This window comes from Pantherophis guttatus, chromosome 2 (genome assembly GCF_059756535.1).
Source record: "Pantherophis guttatus breed Tessera chromosome 2, ASM5975653v1, whole genome shotgun sequence".
NCBI lineage: Eukaryota > Metazoa > Chordata > Lepidosauria > Squamata > Colubridae > Pantherophis > Pantherophis guttatus.
Window position 1 is genome coordinate 164,354,991 of NC_142064.1, and position 25,422 is coordinate 164,380,412.

Genomic DNA, 25,422 nt, shown 5'->3' on the forward strand with positions numbered 1-25,422 from the left:
TCAGCAACCTTAAACACTCAAAGAGCCATTTGGACCCATTTCCCACAGAAAACACTGGGAGCCACAAAACCTTTTTGACATCTAAAGTGAAGATAACCCTGCAGATATCTTTTTTATCTTTATGCTATGTATTTAAAAACTTATTGGCATACTGGGGGTTGAAAAGCTCAATAAATTGTGTGCCGGTGAGTGTCACTCATTGGCGGTTGTGAAGCATATTTTGAGTGCCAGGGAGCCGCAGCAGAGGGATGAAGGAGCCACATGTGGCTCCAGAGCTGTGAGTTGCTGACCCCTGATCTAGGGCAGTGATGGTTAACTTTTTCTGGACCAAGTGCCCAAAGTGCGCGCGTGTGCACCCAAACCCCCAAATGCAATGTGCGCACAGCCCCTGCACATACGCCCCGCCATGCATGCACGTGTGGTCCCCGCCCCCTGCATGCATCTGCACCTCACCCCACCCCCTGCGCAGGCACACGCGCGCCCCTGCATGTATTCGTGGCACCCTGCACACGCCCCGCCAGTGGTGGGTTGCCTTTGGTTCGGACTGGTTCTATAGAACCGGTAGTAAAACCGGTGGGAGGCTCCACCCACGGACCCTGATGTCATCAGAAGTGATTTGCGCATGCACAGAAGCAAGGCGTGAGCGTGAGCGAAGTGAGCACGTGCGATCCCATTGCGAACCGGTAGTAATGGTAAATATAACCCACCCCTGCGCCCCACCCCCCATGCATGTGCGGCAGAGACCTGAAGATGGCCGATATGTGCAACAGAGCTGAACTGGAGTGATGGCTTGCGTGCCATCAGAGAGGTCACTGCTTGCCACCTCTGGCACACGTGCCATAGGGTCGCCATCACGGATCTAGGGCCATGTTTCTTAAACATTTTCCCCTTAAGACTTTTCCCACATTTATAAACAATGGACAACCCCCAAAGAAGTTTTTATGGGTTATATGTATTATTTACTATATTAAAAATAAAAAAATCAATACACTTAGTGCTGCTAGCATTTCTCACAATTGCTTGATGGGATTTTAATATTGTATTATTTTTCAACATAAGCAGGCAAATAATTTTTGTTTGTGACTCTTGGTAGTTTATAAGATTAAAAACATATACATTCTCCCACAGTGGTACCCAAAGAATAACTATAAACTCTGCATAGTATATTATCCTGCCTGGCCTCCTACACTTGGAGGGATCTGGGGAGGGGTTAGCAGCGGGGGCGGCAGGAGCCATCTTCCCACCGGATAGATGTTGCCACTAAGAAATCCAACAAGATTGTTTGATAGAAGAGATCCAGGGCATGACTTCTCTCCTAGAATTTGGTGAGGTAGGCAAAAACTGCCTAGAAGAAAGGCAATCCTGCAAATAGGAAGGAATAACATGAAAACTACAGTACAATCTACAACATGCTTTTCAGAAAGAAAGAAAAAAACCCCTGAAAACATAACTATATCCCCCAAATCCATCTATTTTCTGGCCTTCAAGAATGTTATAAGAATACACTTGGACATCTATTGTCCCTCACTGTACGCATTCTGTGTCTCCAAATTTCATATACTTTGGAATTGGTCACTCTTGCTGAGAGACTTCTATAAACGTAATACAAGTAGTCCTCAACTTTTTTTTTTTTATTTATTTATATGCCGCCCTTCTCCGGAGACTCAGGGCGGCTTACAATGCGTTAAGCAATAGCCTTCATTCTTTTGTATATTTTATACAAAGTCAGCTTATTGCCCCCACAAACTGGGTCCTTATTTCACCTACCTTAGAAAGGATGGAAGGCTGAGTCAACCTTGAGCCTTGGAAAGATTCGAACCAGCAGAAATTGCAGGCAGCTGTGTTAATGACAGGGTGCACTAAACCACTGTACTATCAAGGCTCTTATGACCACAATTGAGCCCCAAAATTTTTTGTTAAGTGAGACAGTTTTCTCCATTTTATGACTTTTCTTGCTACAGTTGTTAAGTGAATCACTGCACTTGATAAGTTAGTAACATAGTTGTTACGTGAATCTGGCTTCCCCATTGATTTTGTTGTCAAAAGGTTGACCTTGGGACACAGTAATGGTCATAAGCATGAACCAGTTGCCAAGCATCTGAATTTTGATCACATGATCATGGGGATGCCTCAAAGGTTGTGTGAAAAATAGTCACTTTTTTCAGTGCAGTTGTAACTTTGAATGGTCACTAAATGAACCCTTGTAAGTCGAGGACTATCTGTAATAGCCTATTTACCAGTCAGAGAAGTCAGTTTCCTTCCATAAAGCAGATTAAAGGATTAACAGAGGGCTCAATTTGAACTAGATCTTAATTTTTAGCTACAACTGCATTCCAACTTTGTCTCTGTTTACTGTACATGTGAACTTGCCTGGATATTGAGATCATCTCAGGGGTGAAATCCAGCAGGTTCTGACAGGTTCTGGAGAAATTTCGAGTAGTTCAGAGAACTGGTAGCAGAAATTTTGAATAGTTAACCACTGGCTTGCCCCAGAGTGGGGTGGGAATGGAGATTTTGCAATATCCTTCCCCCAGAAGTGGGGAGGGAATGGGGATTTTGCAGTAGCCTTCCCCGAGGAGTGGGGAGGGAATGGGGATTTTGCAATATCCTTCCCCCAGGAGTGGGGTGGGAATGGAGATTTTGCAATATCCTTCCCCCAGGAGTGGGGAGGGAATGGGGATTTTGCAGTAGCCTTCCCCTGCCATGCCCACAGAACCGGTATTTTAAAAAATTGGATTTCACCACTGGATCATCTCCACTGGATCACTTTAAAAAGAATTTGAAGCAGAAAATAGGAATAAATCGACAACTCTTGCAATGAAGCTGTAAACACAGTACAGCCTTTCAAGAATCTGCATTGAGAAGAGTTATGAACATATTTATAAATGATCTGGAATTTTCAATTTGAGATGGGTTGTTTGCACCTTATTTAGGGAATTTAAAAATAGGGATTAGAAAAGAATTCCAAATGATCTGCTTAAGAGTGGAAAATGTGCAATACAATTAAAATGTAGCTCTTGTTATTAAAGCAGATGTAAAGGGACTGCATTGTGGAAAGGCAACTAAAGTTCACTTAAACTGCTGGATCAGAGCAAAAAGAGGGCTTGAGAACTGCATGGATTCTTGTAAAAATGTCAGTTTGTCACAACTATGGGGAAAAAAAATGATCTCCTCACTAGGAAACCATTAGAAACTCTTCCCCAGATTCAGATGTGAATGCATGACATGTCGGTATTTAGATCGGGGGAGGGGGGGTGGGAAAGGAGGTAGAAGTGTTAGTAATCTGCTTTGAGATCCCCAAGAATATAACACATAACAAATTAAAATTTATTTTAAAAGATGCTTAGATCCTATTTCTAATGCAGAGTGCCTTACAGGATTAAATAAACCGCGATCCGGGGGAAAAAAACTCTTTATGTCACAATAAACAAACTTTTATGATATCTCCAGGTTCTGGGGGGGATGTTTGCAACGTATTAACAGAACCCGCCTGGCAAATCTTAAAAAACATGCGCTACTCTAAACAGAGGAACGTCTGCCGAAGACGAAGCAACCATATTCCTGCAGCAAGCCCCTACATTTAGAAAGGCCCGCCTTCCAAGGTTTGCAGATCACTAAACATTCCCTCTTATCGAAATACCCTTCCCAATGAGCCACGCGCTTGCCGGGAGTTTTTGGAGTCGCGCGAGAGACCACGAGACTTCCATCCCGGGCGGAGGAAGTAAAAATCCATTTTGCGCAGGCGCGAGTTCATTTCTTTGAGCGGCGCGGCGCGATGGTGGGTAAGGCGTTGACTTCTTGCGGGAATCCAATGCAATCCTTCGCGGAGTTTTTTTTCTAAGAGGATGCGGGGCCGAAGTAAGGACGGCGGGTGGGTGGGGAGGGAAGCGAGAGAGAAGATGAATCGGTTGACAGGCTCCGTCTGCCACTTTTGTTATTTTTAAGGTTAGAAGACTTTGGCTTCTAGGAGCTGGAAAACTCGTGCGGGCGGGCGTTTTCTGATGGTGCGGGCGGCGGTCAGGGTAACACATCTAGATTGCAAAGATCCCGACGATCATTAGACAGCAGCAGTCAGAGATGGAATGCTCTTTGCTGCTGATGCTGCGGGATCGCCCTGCGAAATGGAGGGCAGACCTCTGCTTTAGTAAAACGCAAACTTAATTGTTTCTTTAACTTGGGGGGGGGGGAATCCACTGATTATGTTTTTATTCTGTAACTATGGACCTTCCTTTAATTGAGATCAGTATTTTGGGAAAGTTACCATTCCACAAAGATTAAAGAACATGGTGGGGTTTTTTTTAAGAAAAAAAAAAAAGAGGATTACACAGAACAATAGGTGACCAGAAATAGTTTTATCATTTGTACATTTTTGTGGATTCTTCAGTTCAACTCTATCCCCACCCCTTGTGTGATAAGACTGCAATTCCATAATTTTTATGTACCTGGAGGGAATTAATTTGGAAAAGCTTTGTTAAGAGGTTGTGTGCTCCCCAGCATGTCTTGGGTGTCTGTTCACGAGTATGAGTAATAATATAATTTACCCCACATGGTGTGGGATGATTGGTACAGGTGGATTGATAACCGAATAAAGAATAGATAAAAGTTAATACAAATTTTAAGATGCATATAGGAATTTGGAATGATGAAATGTAAAGGAAGAATCAATCCAACTTGTGTAGAAAAATAACACTGTCTGACTGATTGTTTTGTATTATATTATAATAAATTTCAATAAAAAATTAAAAAATAATATAATTTATTTCCTAACATAGCATATCATACAGCATGGAAGCATCTCAAGTCTCTGTGGATTGGAGGACATAACTCTCCATCATCTTGCATGCATAAGGTATGTTTAAAATTCACTAGGGGTCAGTATTAGGATTTGTTTGCTGCTCAAAAGACAAGATTTGGGTTGGTTTAGTAACTTTCATCAAAGTTATAAAGAACTGAGCTACTGATGATTCAGAGTTATCCCTGTCTGAAAAGAGAATGTCATTCTTTTTGTGGAATTGTGGATTCTGAAGCTCAGTCCTGGAAAATTTAAAAGCAAATGATGTAAAAATAAAGCTGCCTCTGATAATATGTGTAACTGATCCTCAGGTTTGCAAGGATGCAGGTATTGGTCATGGGAGTCAACCCAGGCAGGAATACAGATGTCACATAACTTCATTGTAAGCTCTAAACCCAAGAAAATCCCTTTTTGGAGAAAAGAGTGTTAGTGATGCATCTCTTCTGATCTACATTCCAAGGTATGTGTGTGCTTGGATGCACTTGAGGGTTGCAGTTATGAAAGTCAGATACTGTTAAAGCAGAGAATTGCCATTTTCAAATATTTGAAAAATGTGAGTGCTGCTCCATGTTTCTGGGGGAAAAAGCCAAATGGCCAACTGCTCCAAACAGATTTTCTTTTTTGTTCTGACATGTAGAAATCTAGTCTGAGCTCAGTGGTCAAGAGAACTCTTGAACTTTTCCACTTAGTCAATTACCCAATAATCTTTCCATTTTAAAACTTCGTAGTCATTCTGAAGATAACAAAATTTAGAGTATTAATCAGAAGCAGGAAATAATGCTTCTATGTTTGTAACTTGCTGGAATACTCTAAACACATCCAATGGGATGCATTCTTTTTGTTTGGAGAGTCAGTAAGGTGTACATATTATTGTGCGGCTTGAGGATTAAGAACTGTTACTTTGCTCCAAATTACACTTGCATAATCTTGGGTGACTTATTGGTAGCTTGCTGGCAGCTTGTTCAGGGCCATGTATATTAGTCAGGTTAGTTGACCAAATTGAATTATGGTAGGTTTACACAATTCTTATAATTTGTAAACCAAGTGGTAGGGTTTAAATCAGTGGTTCTCAACCTTCCTAATGCCGCGACCCTTTAATACAGTTCCTCATGTTGTGGTGACCCCCAACCAGGTGGGTTCTAAATTTTTTTACTACCGGTTCTGTGGGCGTGGCTTATTTTGTGGGTGTGGCTTGGAGGTCATGTGACTGAGTGGGCGTGGCTAGCTGGTCATGTGACTGAGTGGGCGTGGCTATGTATAGGGACTACTCAGGGCTGAAAAAAGTCATTTCTGACAGGTCCTCGCACTTATGACTGGTCCTCACACTTATGACCATCCTCACATTTATGCCTGTGTAGCATTCTTAACAACCATGTCACTCATTTCACAACTGCTTCTCTTCAACATGGTATAAGATAGGGCAAAAAACGTAAAATGTGAGGACAGTTGTAAGTTCGAGGACTGGTCAAAAGTGCGAGGACCAGTCAAAAATAACTTTTTCAGCCCTCTGAGTAATCCATATGCATAAAAGGATACAGCAATAGAGAGGGATGAAGGAAGGGAAGGGAAATTAGAGTAGGAGTGAGGGTAAGAAAGGGAGGAAGAGAGGAGGAGAAAGAAAGAAAGAGGAAGTAGGGAGAAGAAGAGGTGGGGAAGAGAAAGTAAGAAGGAAAGAAAAGACAGGTGGTAGGTTTGAGGAGAAAGATTGCTGTACAATAAAAAAGATGAAAGGGAAGAAAGCCAACCCCAAACAAATATAAAAATATTAAGATAAAGAATGAATTGTTAAACTTTAAAGAATAAAAGGGAACAAATCGGAATAAATAGCAATAATTAGAAACACACATACAAACATACAACGTATTTTCTTTGAACAGAGTATTTGGCCGGTTCACAAATTTAAACAGTTGTAGGAGGTTAGCACCCACTCCTTTCCTAGAAGAATGAAATATTTTGGGAAATATTAAAAAGGCAGAATATTATATTTCCCTGGATGAGAAATGGAGAAGCATATTTTACAGACAAAGCAGCTCCCACCTTCCTGCCCCCCACCCTTTGTTAATGGGCCAGAGGCAGAAAGTCAATCCTTTGTCAAAGGACATTTGCAACACAATAGCAACAGAAACTAACACAATGGGCCCCATCAAGCCATGTGATCCTGTCCACCATTAAACCATCTTTCCAAGCAGTCTCCATGTTTCCAGTGTCTTTTTCCCCACTTGGAGCAGAACCCAGAAGGATATTTCTTCCAACACAGTATTTAGTCATTTCAATTAAATTTACAATTTCTATATTTCCTTTTTACCATATTTATTCCTCATCTATTTTTTTTAAAAAAACCAATATTACCCTTCATCCTCATCTCTAATCTTAAATTCAATTTTTCCCTTCTATTCTATATTATACCCCTTCGCATTGTCATCTATTTTTATATCCCTCCTCACATTGGTTAATCATGTAATAGTTGTTTAATACAAATTCAACATTTTAATATAAATCAATTAGTTATATAACTACCTTTTTTGTATATTAATCAATATGAACATGAATATTCCAATTATTTCCATGCAATCCAATTTCTTACAAATCAATTAATTATATTTACCAATAATAATAAACCAAATAATTTCCCCCATATATTCCTCCAAACCACAACTTAACCATTTCTGCTTTCAACACAATATACAGTTAATAGTATCTCAATTATTACAATTCCCTAGTTAAATAGAGCTTTTTTTCTTTTGTGTTTTAAAATCTTGAACCTCCTCTTGCACTAAATTTCCCATTGTTTGCAGTTTTGCACCTACCTTTTTTGGTGAGGAAAAAGAAAAAGAAATCTCTCTGCCTCATTTTGTCACGTTGCAGCAAAGACCCTGCTTCCTTACTTTCAATTTCACTTTTCAGCATAGCTAGGGGGAAAAAATTTGCTCCAGGAATTTACCTCTTTGCAGCTAGCTCTTTGAAGCCCCGCGGCAAGAATTTAAAGTTTTTTTCCCCTCTAGCCATCAGCTGGGACTCCGGAGACACAATAGATTGGGAGTGGGCGGGGTAAGAGAACGGGCGACCGGGCGATCCAACAGAGGCAGAGGGTGAGTGAAGGCGTGGGGGAGGGGGCAAGAGAGGGATTTGGCGACCCCTGTAAAATGGCCATTCGACCCCCAAAGGGGTCGCAACCCCCAGGTTGAGAACCGCTGGTTTAAATATTGCGTTGAGACAAAACAAAAGGCATAACTGGGGTTTTCTGGTCCCTCATGCAAATACAGGCAGTCCTCATTTAACAACCACTTGTTCAGTGACTATTCAAAGCTAATGATGTGCTAAACGAGTGGGATTTACAACCCAAGCTCATAGTTGCAGCCATTCCAGTGTCATGATCCTGTGATTATGATTCAGGCATTTGGCAACTGACTTTGCAATTAATGATATTAATTGCACATGATCACCATATTTAACCTTCACTGCCAGCTTCCAACAAGCAAAGTCAAAAGAGGAAGCTGGAAGGAGTTCACAAATGGTAATCATGTAACTCGGAGACACTGTCACTAAATGGAATTCACCTAATAGCAACTGGACGGCTGGAATGGTTATCATAAGTCTGTGGTAATGTGACATCCTGCTTTATGACCATCCGACTTAGCAGGGAAGTTCCTGGTTCCAGGTACTGTTGGTAAATGTCCTCACTTGTTTGCACTAAGTCCACCCTGCCTTAGTTTTTCGAGATCAGTCAGTGTTAACTTAAGAGTTCTGATTTCTCCAGCTGGATTTTAACTGCTTTTCAGTTCTTTTGGCACTTGTTCACTCAAGCCTGTGATGTGATGTTATCCCTGTCTGAAAATTCAGCCGTGAGGGAAAATTAATATCAGCTGAGGCTATCCACCAGGGAGTGGTCTTCTGTAGCAATTGCTTTGCAAATGATTAAATGACTTTTCGAGATAGTTACAACTTAAACGCAGGAATTGTATTTTTTTCCCCTTTAGAACAATGTCAGCGTTTGATGGTAAGAAAAGCAGCCCAACCCACCTCTGAAACATTTCCTGGAAGCAGAGTTCCATGTAAGCCTGCTGGGAATGGGACAGACAAGATTACATCTGGATGTGAGTAGCACTTTGACATGGACTGGGTTTCAAAGACTCATTACACTAAATTGTGGTTGACTAGCTTGAGGACCTGTGTCTTGTATGAATTCAGACAATTGAATAATCCAGTTCATGGGGGTTAACATGAATATGGCAATAATGTCATTTGATTATACATTGCCAGTCATTGAAATAAAGGAAGACGTTTATGCTTAGGGTCCTTCTATTCTACCTAACCCAGTGAAAATGTGGAGTTAAATTCGGTACGGAAGATTGCAGTGGGGGATTTCAACCTGCCATCTATCGGTGAAACGTCTGAGGTGGCTCGAGAGTTCATGGCTTCCATGACAGCCATGGACCTTACTCAGTTAATTCATGACCCCACTCACACAGGTGGACACACTCTGGACTTAGTTTTTGTCTCTGGTCAGTGGTTGAGTGGCCTTGATATAGGGGATATAGCCATCGAACCCTTGTCATGGTCTGGCCACTCGCTCCTTCGACTGGACTTTCTAACCGCTGCACCCCGCCGCAGGGAGGCGGGACCGACCAGGTGGTTCCGCCCCAGGCGCCTGATGGACCCTGATAGGTTCCAGATGGAGCTTGGGCCATTTCCTGAGACTCTGGCTCATGACTCGGCTGAAGACCTGATGGCCGCCTGGGATAGTGCGGCCTCCGGGGCTTTGGACCGTGTCGTGCCTTTGTGGCCTCTGACCCGGCACCGAACTCACCTAGCTCCTTGGTTCTCCGAGGAGCTGAGGGAGATGAAGCGCCAGAAAAGACGCCTGGAGAGTAGTTGGAGGACCAGCCGCTCCGAATCCGACCGAACACTGGTGAGGTCTCATATTAAGACCTACCTAGTGGCGATAAAAGCGGCGAAATCTAGCTATTTTGCCGCTCTTATCCCGTCATCAGATAATCGCCCGGCTGCCCTGTTTAGGGTGACCCACTCCCTCCTCATCTGGAAGTGCAGGATGACCCTTGCAGGGCCGAGCTGAGGATTTTGTGCAGTATCTGTATGACAAAATCGCTCAGATTCGGGAAGGGCTGGCCTCTGACTGGGTATGTCCAGACGGGATGACTGAGGCAGGTCTTGAGAGTGTTATCTGGGAGGAGTTCGATCCTGTGGCTCCCGAGGACATGGACAGGGTCCTGGGACGGCTGAACGCGACCACATGTTTATTGGACCCGTGTCCCTCCTGGTTGGTACTGGCTTCCCGGGAGGTGACACGAGGCTGGCTCCAGAAGATTGTTAACGCTTCTTTGAGTGAGGGGGTCCTGCCGGATGCTTTGAAAGAAGCGGTTGTGAGGCCCCTCCTCAAGAAGCCCTCTCTGGATCCGGCTGTTTTGGCTAACTATCGTCCAGTCTCCAACCTTCACTTCGTTGCGAAGGTTGTTGAGAGTGTGGTAGCGCAGCAGCTCCCCCAGTACCTGGATGAAGCTGTCTATCTAGACCCGCTCCAGTCCGGCTTCCGGCCTGGGCACAGCATGGAAACGGCATTGGTCGCGTTGGTGGATGATCTCTGGAGGGCTCGGGATAGGGGTTGCTCCTCTATCCTGGTCCTGTTAGACCTCTCAGCGGCTTTTGATACCATCCACCATGGTATCATGTTGCACCGGTTGGAGGGGGTGGGGTGGGGGGCACCGTTTTGCGGTGGTTCTCCTCCTACCTCCCTGACCGGTCGCAATCTCTGTTGACGGGGGCAGCGGTTGACCCCGAGGCACCTTGCTTGTGGGGTGCCACAAGGGTCGGTCCTCTCGCCCCTTCTGTTCAACATTTATGTAAAGCCGCTGGGTGAGATCATCCGTGGCTTCGGGGTGGAGTTCCATCAGTACGCTGATGACACCCAGCTGTACATCGCCACCCCAACGATGCCCTTGAAGTGATGTCCCAGTGCCTGGAGGCCGTGCGGCCTGAATGGGGAGAAACAGGCTCCGACTCAACCCCTCCAAGACCGAGTGGCTGTGGCTTCCGGCGTCCTGATATAGCCAGCTGACGCCATCGCTGGCTATTGGGGGCGAATCACTCGCCCCCACAGAGAGGGCTCGTAACTTGGGCGTCCTCCTGGACGCACTGCTGTCTTTAGAAGATCATTTGACGGCCGTGGCCGGGGAGGTTTTTTATCAGGTTCGTCTGATATGCCAGTTACGCCCCTTTCTAGATCGGGACTCCCTACGCACAGGCACTCAGTCAAATAATCAAGGTCAAAATTCGTGCTGCCAGTCCTGTGCTTCCCCATGCGCATGTACAGGCAAGCATAGCTGTAATACAAGAGGAGTACACATACATACCCAGAGGAAGTATTTGGGCAGCCATTTGACTCAGAGGGAGACACTTACCCCAGTCTGGGGCCAGTGCAACATGATGACAATCTGCCAGTACTTGAGTCCTCCAGAGAAAAGGAGCTTAAACGAAACAGACAAAGATGCTGCAATGCACCAGTCAGGTACAGACAATGATAATGATCCAGATTTTGAACTGAGTATGTCTGGTGAGCCTCATCTCATAGCACAGTCAGAATTAAATGATCTGGTCAGAGAACGTAGATTTGTCAAAACCAAAGTGGGCATTTTCCATGTCTTCCCTACTTTCCAAAATGATGGGAAAAGAAGGCATGGCCACTCTCTCCCCCCCTCCCCCCAAATCAAAAAGTCATTTCCTCAAGCTTCATATGGAACGTTAAAAAAAGTGGGTGTGTAGAATTCTGCTTCCCTGCATACGTATGTGCCTAAATGTATACATTTTCCCAGCAAATATTGTGAAAATGAATTCCATGTTTGATACACATATCTTGCAAGGACCATAATTGTTTTTGTTGCATTGTCTGTAGGTGTTTTAAATGCCACGGCATTTAAAATCTGTGGAGGGAGCAGAAGGTTCGAGCTACTAAACATCGGCCTCAAAACCTTAGTGACTTGGAGAGGTTCTACAAAGAGGAGTGGGACAAAATCCCTCCTGAGATCCGGAGAACTACAAGACACATCTGACCTCTGATTGCTCACAAGGGTTCTGCTACCAAGTACTAAGTCATGTTTTGCGAAGGGGTGAAATACTTATTTCACTCATTAAAATGCAAGTCAATTTATAACTTTTGAAATGTGTTTTTTTTTTTTTTTTTGGATTTTTTTTTTTGGATTTTTTTTGTTCTATCTCACTGTTAAAACAAGCCTACCATTAAAATTACAGACATCATTTCTTTGTCAGTGAACAAACATACAAAATCAGCAGGGGATCAGATACTTTTTTCCCTCACTGTATGTGCATACATACACATACACAATGTATGTGTATACATTTTCAAAGCAAATGTGTAAGCAAATTGCATGTTTGATGCACATATCGTGCAAGAACCATAATTGCTTTTGTTGCGTTATCTGTAGGTGTTTTAAATGCCATGGCATTTTTCAAGACAAAACTAAAGGTTATGCCAGCGAATACAATGTAGGTTCTTAATTTGTGATTCTGAGGTTTGGGGATCCTCTGGAGATGAGCATTCGGGGTCTGCATGATCACACGAAAGGGAAGCTCCAGTACTAACTAACTCGGTTCCCAAACTGCTGGCTATCAAGATTTTATCAGCAGCACTTGCCTTGGCACTGCCAGGGTGTCAGCCTCACTTTGCATTTGTATAGTTAGCAAGGGGTAGCTTGGTAGTGTTACAGAGCATCCAGCCACATTGAGTTGGTAACGTGTTCTCATGTCAAAGAGTGGGTGATCCAGTGAAATTCATGTGTTAATAGTATTTTCCCCCCTTAATTTCTTATAGTTTAAGTATAAATTGCCCATTTAAAGAAACAGAAAGGTGAATATGATTTTGGAACGGATAACACCAGGCGTATCTGGAAGGCAAAATTGCGAAACTGTCTCTCACTTATTTTGGCCAGGTCATCCAGGGGGAATTCACTGGAGACAGTAGTTACGTTTGGAAGAATTAGAAGTAAAAGGAAATCAGGCCGCCAAAGAACACTGGCTAGATACCGTTAAGGCTGACAGCAAGCAGAGCAGGATTGGATGATGTGGAGAGAGGCCTGGCTCATAGAATCACCAAGGATCTGACACGATTGAATGGATAACAATATCACCAACAGTTCTATAAGGTTTTAGTATGTTTATTAAACATACTGCCCTGTGGAACGAACTGCCCCCGGAAATACGCAAGATCTCCGACCTCCGTGTGTTTTGCTGTGCCCTTAAGACCTTGCTGTTCCGCCAGGCAGGGCTATCTATGTAAATGATTTTAAATTGGGTTTTAAATTCAGGTCAAAATTGTTTAATACTTTTAACTATTTTTATTTATTTATTTATTTATTTATTTATTTATTTATTAGATTTGTATACCGCCCTACTCCCGAAGGACTCAGGGCGGTGAACAGGCACAAAATTAAATATTTTAAAACTGTTGTTTGTAACTTGTGTTTTTAATTGGCTGTACACTGCCCCGAGCCCTTCGGGAGAAGGGCAGTATATAAATTAAATTATAAATAAATAAATAAAAAGGATTGGGGGAAGGTTTTAATAAAATGTTATATGTACATTTTTTTAATGGGTATAATCAGAATACAGCAGGATACATTTCAGCAATATTTGTTGGTTTTGAAAATGGCTGAATCCTTTTCTCTGTTAAAGAAAGAATGTTTCAAGTCTTTAAGCTGGCTGGAGACCATTAAAAGATTACACAAGATCTCTCGTCCTGTAGTTTGTTACCAGTCCGGTCCATCAAGGAAGCCCTCAAGCTTTACTATCGCTCTGCCACTTCATGTTCTCAGATAACTAGGATTCAAGAGATGTGGTAGCCAAATGAATTAGTGTCACATCCCATTGTTAAGTGTTTTACATAATTAATTGTAGGCGATGGCCATTATTTCAATAATTGCTTTATTCAATGCTTGCCATCCGTGTTACATAATCAGCAGAAAGAGTCTGGACACTTTCATAATGGAATTCTGGAGCATACTGGGCATTAGCCATGTTGAGCCTTCCATAAAACAACGCCCCTGGATATGTGTGCTATTCTACCTAAGCTTTCTGCAAGTTGAATATCTTTGTATTGCAGACTGGAGGGGGCAATGGGTTGTTACATGTGCGAACCAAGGTTGGAACCAGTAATTTCCTCGCTGAACTCTCAGTCTCTAAACAATGCCTGAGGGTCTTCAGGCCAAGCTTATCATGAGAACTCTTGTGTTTGTGATAATGAGGACAGTGGTTGTGGTATTCTGTGCTGGCTTGAAAATGCTCCCTTTATTGCACACTTCCTTTTATCTTAGTATTAGGACTCACAGAAAATAGCTAATGGGCAGGACTGAACGCCTTTTCTGAGTAGGGTATGCTCATTCATTTTACAATAATGAGCGGAAAGCACAAGTTTTTCTCCTCTTTTCCTCCCCTTCTTCAGCTAGGCCTTTTTGATTTAATTTATTCAGTCAGAAGGACAGAATTTTCTACTCTTCTGTCCCACCTTCCACCCCATGAAAAGAAACAAAAGCACAAAGATCATTCAACATTTATGCAATTATACAAAGTGGGAAAACGTTTCAGGTTACATCTATTCCCCTTATGTGCTTACAACCCTCTGTCACTAGCCATTACTTTTCAGCAGAACAAAGACATGATTCTGATCTTCTCGTTGCTATTTACACTTATCATACAAACACCAGTGTGAGGTGTTCGCAAGGTTACTTGTGTCAACAACATCCCATTTGCTTCTTGGAACCTAGTGGTTGTTTAATTAGCTTGACAGGAAATTTTGGCCCATGTGGACCGCAGTTAGTTACTCTTCCCCTCTCATTAGGTACATTCCCCCCCTCCCCGTTAACTGCAATGTTTTCTCGCTCATTTAATATGACTACATTTCTAGATGAAGTTGTGCGCCCTATGAAACAAAGCATGCACCCTGTAGAAGGGCAGAGGGATGACATAGCTCAGATTGCATAATGCACCTGGGTAGCGCTAGATTTTTTTTCCCCTTCTCCATTTTTTTTTAAAAAACCTATTCAGTGACCCATGTTTCTCACCACAAATTCTGTTATGGCATCTGGGCTGATGCTTCCAAAACGTTTCCAAAAGTAGCAATTGAATTTTTATTTTTTAACCTGAGAGGAGGTGAATATGATTATATAGTAAATGGTAAAACAAGTAAATTTCAATAATTGTTAATAAAATTTTTATAATTTTATTTTAAATTATATTGCTCTGCCCATTTTGGGGGATTCCATTCCCACTTAGTTTGGATGAGATCAACTCCAGTTTGTTATTCACAGGCCTTGAAGCTTCATCCTAGGAAAAAAAAGTTTTACTTTCCTGATAAAAAAATATTGTTGGCTTTGACCCTATGCCAGCCTTTTAAACAAATATAATCACACATGTGAAAATGACTTATTGAGTTTTGATTAAATCAATAAGTGGGTTGAAGTAAGACAGATCATTATGAAATCAAAGTTTCAAACTTGATATAAAGACAGCATGTTTTAATAGTCCTTCTAATTTTTTAGAGATGTTATTTAAAATACCATGGAGAAGAGAAAGACTGGGAAAGCAGTAAAGGAAAGCATCATAAAGAACTGAAGATCCCACTAATGTCAGTTTGCAATTTGAATGTGTTTTATAGCCTCTTGTTCCTTAATGTGAAGCCTTGAAATTCCTAAGTTTAAAAGTTTGGAATTCAGAATCTGCAGCCAGTTCTATGCACAATTGGGGGGGGGGGGGATGGTCTCCGCATCCTGAAATTGTGTGGTGCTACATTGCAGGGACAGGGTCAATTTTGAATAATCTACATGCAATAACGAGGAAATTATATAGCAGAAGGGTTTTAAGACTTTGTGGTTGTTTCATGTCTCAATGCAGCTGTAAAAGCAGGCAGGCAATCAATTTTGACCAAATGGGACCCTAATGCTAGCAGCAAACACCGAAGCAAACAAAAACAAACCGAGTTCTCCATTTGCTTCCAAAAGAGAGGAGATGCAGTGGAGTGGCACATGTCTAGCTATTGACCCACCTATAGTACAAATGATAGGAATCCTTTAACAAATTCTAGAATTCTTGGACTGGAACAACTGGATTCAGAACAATGAGAACAAATGAAGGATTGATTACAGAAGTTATATCACAATGGTTGGCAATTTGCAATCCCAGCCTCCCAATCCACCCTTATGCAACCTTGGGTCTCCAAATTGAGATTGTGTGAAATCAGCAACAGTATTAACTACTGTTTCATGGCAAGGAACACTTAAGGCAAAATACAAAATCCTAACTGCTGTCAAAAATTTAGTGAAGAAAACATAAATCCTAGTTTCGCTAGAACATGCTTAATTCTCATGAAGTGACTTAAGTGCATTGTAAGCAGGAGTCCACAACTCATGCTGTTGGGAACCGGGCTGTACAAGTGGAAGGGGAGCATATGAAACTTCATTTGCACATGGGCAGGATTACGTTATGTGTGCAAAACCATTTCTGCTGGTGGTCCGGAGAACCGCTGCATATACTATTCTAGATCTGAGCTAGTTGACCCAGCCAATTGACCTTATCAGTCCTGATCTTCTGGGAACGTAACTCCATCCAGTCAGTCAGCTCCTTTCTATTGTCATCTCCCTTCTTTGAGGGTTCCCATTAGGCTTTCAAAGATTTTCATCTGAGATGGAGTCCCGGTCTGGTCTTATTTTCACCCCTATGGGTGCAAGAATTGGAAACAAATAAGAGCGATACTTAAACTTGTGTTGTAATGGGCAGTAGGAATAATACTGAGGAAAGGAGAAAGCCACAGCCAAGGCCAGTCAGATAAATGAAATCTTGAGTTTAGGGTAATTTGAGAAAGCATTTCAGATATCTCTGGTTCTCATTGAAGAAAATGGGGGAGGGGAGGCACATCCAGACTTGCAAGATTCTATTATCTTATAATACTGTAATAGTAATATGGGCATTCCTAACATGGATCAGCTGAAGGGCTGATAGGTGCCAACCTCCAAAGGGAGGAAAAATTAAAGACCAGAAAAGTGAGAAGCTTCCAACTTCTTTTACAATATCTGGTAGGGCTAGTTATAATGGCCAATGGAAACCTCTCATGCTGCCATTTAACAAGGGGAGTAGGTTGTTTGGAACAAAGGATAACTGTAACAAGCTATATTGTGAGAACAATCATGTGCCACAGTCCCACATGTTTTGCTTTAATACTCTGCCTCCTGATCCTTTAGCCTCTTGTTCATCCCTCGTTATTTTCTTCCTAATGTTTTTCCACAAGTGCAGTGTCTATTTTTTATTTTTCCAGATCATTGAGTGTTGATCCATCGATTATGACAGGAATTGATTGACCAGTTTGTTGCCCAAGTCTTGGTATTGTTGGTTGAGTGACTGGCCCAAAGTCACCCAGCTGGTTTTCATGATTAAGGTGGAACTAGAACTTGCAGCCTTCTGGTTTTAGCCTGGTGCCTTAATCACTAGATTAAACTGGCTGTTTTTATTTATTCATTGGGATATTTTGCTTTTTGATATTCCAGATGTGTCAAAACATGTGTTCTCTAGCTCTTAAAGAAAACTGAATCATTTGAATAACAGTGACACTCTCAAATTTATTGCTACTTCATATATAAATACATTTAATAAGAACACTTGGTTAGGTTTGCATCTGCAAATATCCCTTTTCCCAAGCCACAATTCGTCTTTAGAGAAATCCAGGCTACTGAAACATTTATAGAAGTATTGCCCACAACTTTTCTTAGCACAGATTGATTTTGAACGTTGTAGTCTTCAAGTCTTACCACATCCAGTTAGAAGGCTGATCTCTCCCACTGTGGAGGTGGAAGAATTACTCAGTACTATTGCAGCTGATTGTGAAAACAGAAGGGGGCCAATATTTGTACACCTCAAAGGATCCCTGAGTTCAAGTTTGTGATGGATGAGAGATCTATATAGTCCAAGACAGACTGGCGAAGATGTCCCTTCTTAGTAGAAACAACTATTGGAATAGTATTCACTTTATTAGAACACATTAACCTTCAATAAAGCCATTTTCTCTGGATGCAGGCCATGCAGAGTTTGTGAATAGGAGCCCTGTTCTGATGGTTGTGGCCTTCTGCATTTAAGACTGTAAAATGATAGTTGTAAGCAAAGTCCTGTAGTCCTCAGCACCGATTAGCTGGATGTGTCCTAAAGGGGGGACAGTGGAGTGACGCCCAAATCTGCATAATGTACGCAAGCATAGGAGAATGCTTGCCTACAATAAATAAAATAAAACTGTATTTGAGATTCTCCTGTACAGCAGTAATGTTGCTGCATCTCCTGGCTGCACCGTTGTTAACAGCAGATGGGTCTGTCTGTACCAAATCCAATAGGAATGATTCCCAGAGTCCTTGACTGTCCAATATGTTTGGAGTGTGCTGCTGATCAGTTTCATTTCTGGACACACACAAAAAAAGGGCTCCTCTTCATGAGAAGAGCTCTCATACAAAGAGTCAAGGGAAGATGCACCCTTTTCCCCCCCCTTCTCCCCCGAATATTCATCGCTGATAGAGCTTTATGACGCCAACTCGATGTAAGCTCTTCCATAGCTCGGCTTCTAGTAACATATCATGATTGGCATAGAACACCAAGGGCTTTTTCTCCTGCTCGTAGTAATGATCCGAAAACAACTTGTAATTCTCCGTGATGAATCCATAGGCACTGACCTAACGAAGGAGAGGAAGTGAAAGGATGAGCGAGGGAGAGGCATGGAGGAAGAGATACAGTTTTTCATGCTGGTTGCTTACATGGCCAAGGAATTTCCTTGGAGAAACAAAGCTGCATCAGATGGAATGTCAGCCAGCATGAAGCAGATGCCCAAATGGTACATGGTTTGGAGTAACAAACAAAAAAGCAACATTCCCATTTCCTCCAAAGCATACAAGGGGAATTAGTGCACCTTGTAAGCAAAAGATAAGTCTCCCATTTGATGCCTCTCTCACTGTTTTTCGTAAGGTACCAATTCACCCCACCAGTAGTTTTAAATCTCCACTGTCTGTTAATCAGCTACCAAAAATTGGAAAACTACTACACTATGGGAATTATTACCTGATCACAAGTGTGTAGAGCTGTTAAAAGCATAAGTGCTCCAGTGCTGGGTATGTAGAGATGGCCAAACTGAGAATTAATCATTTCTGATTTTAAAAACCTGGGAAGAGAAAAAAGCAGGTTCAGCGGAATTTTTTATTGGAAAAATCAGAAAACTTTGCTCTCCCTTGGTTTCCATATGTTAGAAAGGTTTCACATGTCTCCTTGTCATGCTAGGTTTCCAAACTAACAAAATCTGATATGGAGTGTTTTCAAATGCCTGCTTTCATGTTTGTATTATTGGGGGGGGGGGGGGGGAAATCATTAAATATCATTAGGGTTTCCAGGTCAAAAAGAGTAGGAGTTTTGAACAAAACCCAAATATTGGAAACCCAAAAGATGAACTGGTATATAATACATGCATCTATGCTGTTGTTTGCTTCTGTGCTATTTGTTCATACCAGTCAACAAAATATTCAGATCCCCTTCTCAGCCTTGCCCCTGCCCCGTATGTGAAAAGTTATGTGAAAGGTACCATGGAGCTGAGGAGGCACAGTGGTTGGAGTGCCATACTGCAGGCTACTTCAGCTGACTGCTAGCTGCAGTTCGGCAGTTCAAATTTCACTGACTCAAGGTTTACTTAGCATTCCATCTTTCCGAGGTGGGTAAAATGTGGACACAGATTGTTGGAGGCAATATGCTGACTCTGTAAACCGCTTAGAGAGGGCTGTAAAAGCACTATGAAGCGGTATATAAGTCTAAGTCAGTGATGGCTAACCTTTTTGTCATCGCGTGCCAAAAGTGTGTGCACACACGTGCCGGCACCCAAATTGCAAAGTGCATGTGACACCCCCCTCCCCCAGCACATGTGCGTGTGACAACCCCTGCCCCCGCATTTCCCCCGTGCATGCACGCACGACCCCCCACCCCGTTTTGGTCCTAGTAGGCCTCCCTGCAGCTTCCTGGGACAAAAAATGGGCCATGGGGGGGATGTAGCACCCTTCCGTGCTCCCCCCGCAACCCCCCAGGCATGCACGCACATCTCCTGGATGCCCCCTGCCCCCTACACATGCGCTGCAGAGCAGAGACATGAAAATCAGTTGGCTGGCAGGAGGCGCGCATGCATGCAGGGTGAAGCCAAGCTGGGCGACAGCTCACGTGCCCACAGAGAGGGCTCCATGTGCCACCTGTGGCACACGTGCCATTGGATTCACCATCACAGATCTAAGTGCTACTGCTATTACTATTGATACATAAATGGCTATTCAGTGAATAATCAACTGCTCTTAACAGCAAGTTTTCTTGCAGCAATAAAAAACTTAAAAACATCACCTTTCTTTTAGATAATGCATAAATTCTGGGTGCAGCAACTTGAATTTCCCTGCAGATGTCTCAGATCCAAAATATTTCCAAGGGCTATGGAAAGAAACAAAAGGGGGAAAAAAAGCTTTAGTAACACTTCTGTGATTAAGCAACTCAACCCCACAACTGGAAAGAAATTTGAGAAATTAAACAATAGCACTCTTGGCAAGATCTGAAACAATGGTATTCACAGTGAAAAAAGAAACTCCAAATATTCAAGACATGATTTGGAGCCTAGTGTCAAGATGTCAAAGGGGACTTCCAATGCTGCCCATGGAAGCCTTCACTCTGACCCATCAGGATACCAAGCCTCCCTAATCCAGCTAAATTTTGCCATCAACTTCTTCAATAATCTTACTTTTTCCAGCTCAAGAGAGGCACAAGAGAGAGGATAGCATGGCATGCAAGGAGAGTTATCCTCTTCCACCTTTCTTTCTATAACATGTGCTATCAACAGGATGATTTATAAGGGATGTAGGGGAGTTGTGCATGATGTTTTATGTTGATGTTGTATGTGCACGTAAGACAGAAATACCCATTCCAGCAACAGTCTCTGTGATGCACTTTCCATATTCCAGAGTCCATGTTACCATATGTGACTCTGTGGTACAGAAAACACTCTATCTAAAGAAATGTACTGGGTTGCCCACAGTTTAATCTGCTTTATAACTGGAAAGTTTTTAATATAGTGGATATTTCTGAAAAGAGAGAGGAACATAACACAGAATGCAGATTAGGATTAGTATAATCCAATCCCCAAAAGTGAGAGAAAGTGCTGTGGGTGAGGGTTCGTTCTCCGTGCTTGTGGATTGGTTTCTGAACATTTTGTTACCAGGCTAGGTAACATCTTCAGCGGAGTTTAGGGGATGTCAGTGTTCTTTTGTTTATAAGGGCTTCATGTGGTCAATAGATCTTGTGATGGTGAGGTCACATGCTGAACCAGAAGTTTAAAAACATTAAAATAACATTGTATATGGTACAAAACCATGAAGTATAGGAACAAGAATTGTGCAAGCAGAATTACTTACGTATCACCCTTGTCATAGCCCTCTGGGACAGGACTGCCCAAAATGGCAGACCGAAGCATGACGTAGTCTCGTACATTTGATGGAATGAAAATGTACTGTATGTCCTACAACCAACATAAAAGGAAATGTAAGCATGAGGTTTGACAAAGGAAAATATGTTGCACTGAAGCATGTATAATTCCAGCGATTTATGTATAACTTTTCCCAGATAAACCATTTTGTATCTCTGTTTCCAGTTTTTACTCCTTCTACAATAAATATTTAGTGGGCATTGTATAGCCATGATTTGATAGTTTTTGAAAGCCTTCACATATGCTTAAATAGCTGATTTAGTTTAGGAAGTCTTCACATTGATGCTGTTTTAGCATCAAGCCTACCACTGAAAATCATACAAGATTTTAAAAAGTGAAGCTGGAAAAACTCTTATTGTTCAACTTTCCTGGACTGAAAAGTATTCTACAGGCAATAATCTGCAAAACCAGCTACCTACATTAGAGCAAATGTGACTGAAGTTAATAGTATCTTAGTCTAATCCTGCAATTAAGGAGAATATTTATAGCCCAGGGTTAAAATTTAAGGGTCCTTGGTGCTCTCTGAGCTTGCTTGTTTTCTTGCAGATGTTTCATTGCAGAAACTGACAGAGCCATCAGTAAACAGCCTAACCCAAAAATCCCTAAGACCTCCCCCACCCACACAGACAGGCAAGTCACCAGAATATAAACTGATAGCAAACAGCACTCCTTACTAGCACTGATGATACTACCTTGTTAGGGTAATGAAATGTCTGCAAGAAAACAAGCAAGCTCAGTGAGCACCAAGGACTCCTCAATCCTGCAATTGAAAAGAAGAATGTAGTTGTGCTTTTACTTTTCCCTGAGGGATCTGTGTGAAGCCATATTCTGCATAAGCAACAAGGGAATTCTTCATAGTGTTCACTGTAAAGCCATAGAAGGAAGTCTTAGTCCCAACGTCTTCCTCAAAACCTTTGGTGACTGCCCCGTTAAGCCTGTAAGGAACAACAGAAGCAAAGCCTCAAGAATTTATAGTTATCAACAAGGCACAACTAAGTAAATAACTCAAATGTCTGAGATTTTATTCTGAAAGTTTAAGAGCATGGATCTTGTGGGGGTTTTAAAATCTCCATAACCACCCAGAAATGGTGCCTCTGTCCCTTTCAAAGGAAGAGGGTTTCTACCTGAAGACAAAGTCGTGAGCATCTATCTTCTTCCCTTGGCGAGACCCATTCAAAATTCCTCCATTCCCAACCACCGCACAGGAGATGCAACAGTTAAGGAACCTGGTTTCATCGACTAGCTGGCTGTGGACAGACTCAGTGAGAAGCTGCACCGTGGATGCAATAACTGCAGATTAAGACAATGCAATGATGCAAGTTAGGAAAAAGTTCTAGCAACAACTCCAGCAAGAGAATGAAAACACTATCTATAGATTCAAGGCGGCAAGAGAAATAAGCAGAGGGAATTACACCGAGATTAATTATCATGAGACAAGCAAAACACTCAATTCAATAGCTGAATACAAGCTCTTCAGAGGACCCCATACCTTTCATCTCATTTGGAAATGGGACATTTTAGGCTAAATCCAAGGGAGAAAAAGACGATTTTGTGGTTATGGACTGGGTTTAGCTCTATAAGGTAATCCTCGATCTATGATCATTTATTCAGAAACGGTTTGAAATTACAATGGCATTGAACATTATAACTGGTCCTTGGAGTTCTGTCATCTCAGCATCCTCAATCATTTGTTTGTGATTTGGGCGTTTGGCAACCTGTTCCCACTTATGATCAGCTGTAGTGTTCTTCAATCATAGTTTGCAACCTTTCTTGCTGAATTCCACAGAAAGTCAAAGGGGAAGTCAGCAGGGAAGGTCGCAAATCACTGAGATAAGTCTCCCCCACTGCACACCCTCCACCAGTCCCTCTATGCTTGCATAACCAGACACTCAGACACCCCCATGTACCTTCCCTGGCCTGTGCCACACCCTCACTGACCCTTGCACATCCTCTCCGATCCACACTGCATCTCTAGTGCTCCACCATGCTCCCTATCCCATCTAGAATTAGTCATTTATCTGCCTGCCAGCCTGGGACTTGGAACTTTCTGCTGGCTTGTCCACTGATTTGGTTGTAGGAAGCCGGCAGAAAATTGCCTTAGCTAGCCACAGGATTCAGTTACTCACAACAGCCAAGACTTCAGGGATTGATTGCTGTTGCTAAGCAAAGTAGTTGTGCTTTACAACTGCATTGATACAGCTGTGGTGATGCAGTGGTTAGAATGCAGTACTGCAGGCTAATGCAGTACCAGCAGTTCAATTCTCACCAGCTCAAAGTTGACTCAGCATTCCATCCTTCTGAGGTCAGTAAAATGATTGTTGAGGGCAATATGCTGACTCTGTAAACCGCTTAAAGAGGGCTGTAAAGCACTGGGAAGCAGTATATAACTTTAAGTGCTGTTACTTAATCACAGAAATTCCAGTCTCAATTGCCGTTATAAATTGAGGACTACTTTTAGGTCAAAATCAGAACGTTGAATTGAGCCTTGAAATCAATTGCAACGAATGCCGTGTCTGCAAGATATGTTACTATACGTAGAACTATCCCTCTCTGTTTGTAGGTGAGATTGTTGCATTCTGCATCAATGGTAGGTTTGTAGTTGTTTTCAAGGCAAACTCATATAACATTATAACCAGAAGCCAACATGGATTTGTCAAAAATAGGTCATTGCAATCTTACTGCATTCTTTGACAAAATGACTAAATTAGTGGATCAGAGAAATGCTGTGGACATTGTATACTTGGATTTCAGTAAGGTATTCAACTAAGTAGATCACAACCTAATTCTTGATAAGATAGAAAAAGGTGGGATAAATAGCATCACCACCAGATGGATTCATAACTGGCTGACAAACCACATTCATCATGTAGTCTTTAATGGAACTACATCTACATGGAGGGAAATATGCAAAAAAGTAAGGTTTACACTTAGGCAAGAAAAAACAAATGCCCAGATCCAAAATAGATGGTACCTGGCTCAATAGCAGTAATCGTGAAAGCAATCTAGGAGTCCTAATGAACAATCATTTCAATATGAGCTAACAGTGTGCTGCAGCCACCAAAAAACCCCAATATAATCCTAGGCTGCATTAACAGAGGGATAGAATCAAGATCACAGAAAGTGTTAATACCACTTTATAATGTCTTGGTAAGATCACATTTGGAATATTGCATCCAGTTTTGGTCAACATAATACAAGAAAGATGTTGAGACTTAGAAAGAGTGCAGAGAAGAGCAACAGAGATGATTAGGGGGCTGGAGGCTAAAACAAAGGAAGAATGTTGCAGGAATTGGAAATGTCTAGTCTAGTGAAAAGAAGGAATAGGGGTGACATGATAGCAGTGTTCCAATATGTGAGGAGCTTCCACAAGAAGGGGGAAAGAGGGGACAACTTATTCTCCAAAGCACCTGAGGGTAGGACAAGAAGCAAATGATGGAAACTAATCAAGGAGAGAACCAACCTAGAACTAAAGAGAAATTTCCTGACAGAGCAGTTGATCAGTAGAATAGTTTGCCTCTAGAAATTGTGGGTGCCCCATCACTGGAGATTATTAAGAAGAGATTGATTGGACTGCCATTTGTCTGAAAGAGCATGGGGTCTCCTGCTCGAGCAGGGTTGGACTAGAAGACCTCCAAGGTCCCTTCCAACTCTGTTATATTGAAGTAGTTTAAGAATGATGGTGTGAGTCATAATTGAAACGAACACTTAATTCCTATGTGACCCTACAAGACATCCATGAATCTATACTATACAGATATATCTATGTTGTACACTGAAGAACACAGTTTGAGCATATTTAATGAAGGTAACACTATTTCTACTAAACAAAAGATATACTGATGTCCACTATGAACAGTCTTTTTGTGTCAGAAATATTTTTAAGTCTGAGTAACAATCTTTGATGAATTATATGTCTCAAAAATGATTAATGGTTTCAGTCCTGCTTCTAAAATGTCAGACGCTGAACTTCAGCTTTACTGCTTTAATAATTCCTTTTGAATTAACATGAGGTCCTGCAAGGAGTGGTGGTGAAAAGTATTTCTTTGTTCTTTCCTACTTTCTTGGCATTGGAGCTACC

The 25,422-nt window shown here is 42.1% G+C and overlaps 1 protein-coding gene, 1 long non-coding RNA gene and 1 other non-coding gene across 6 annotated transcripts in view; 2 read left to right on the forward strand and 1 right to left on the reverse strand.

The window, feature by feature from the left end:
* Positions 1–3,729: 3,729 nt before the first annotated feature.
* On the forward strand, positions 3,730–13,550 carry LOC117660469 (uncharacterized). Of its 4 annotated transcripts, none has more exons than XR_004589654.3 (5): positions 3,730–3,778; positions 4,773–4,849; positions 5,104–5,252; positions 8,770–8,886; positions 11,700–13,550. It is a non-coding gene; the product is annotated as an uncharacterized LOC117660469 (long non-coding RNA). The 4 variants fall into 4 exon arrangements; XR_015732482.1 differs by having other exon boundaries at positions 3,744–3,782; XR_004589653.3 differs by having other exon boundaries at positions 3,767–3,858.
* LOC117660646 (small nucleolar RNA R38) lies at positions 4,950–5,032 on the forward strand. The gene has a single exon (XR_004589758.1). It is a non-coding gene; the product is annotated as a small nucleolar RNA R38 (small nucleolar RNA).
* Positions 13,551–17,407: 3,857 nt separating the features above from the next.
* ST6GALNAC2 (ST6 N-acetylgalactosaminide alpha-2,6-sialyltransferase 2) overlaps positions 17,408–25,422 on the reverse strand; it is a 48,924-nt gene continuing 40,909 nt past the window's right edge. The window contains exons 5-10 of the mRNA XM_034408565.3: positions 22,469–22,634; positions 22,141–22,279; positions 21,274–21,377; positions 20,216–20,299; positions 18,905–19,004; positions 17,408–18,522 (exon numbers count right to left, since the gene is read on the reverse strand). Of these exons, the coding sequence (XP_034264456.2) occupies positions 18,355–18,522; positions 18,905–19,004; positions 20,216–20,299; positions 21,274–21,377; positions 22,141–22,279; positions 22,469–22,634 (761 nt within the window). The 3' untranslated portion in view covers positions 17,408–18,354. The remainder of the gene's footprint in view (positions 18,523–18,904; positions 19,005–20,215; positions 20,300–21,273; positions 21,378–22,140; positions 22,280–22,468; positions 22,635–25,422) is intronic.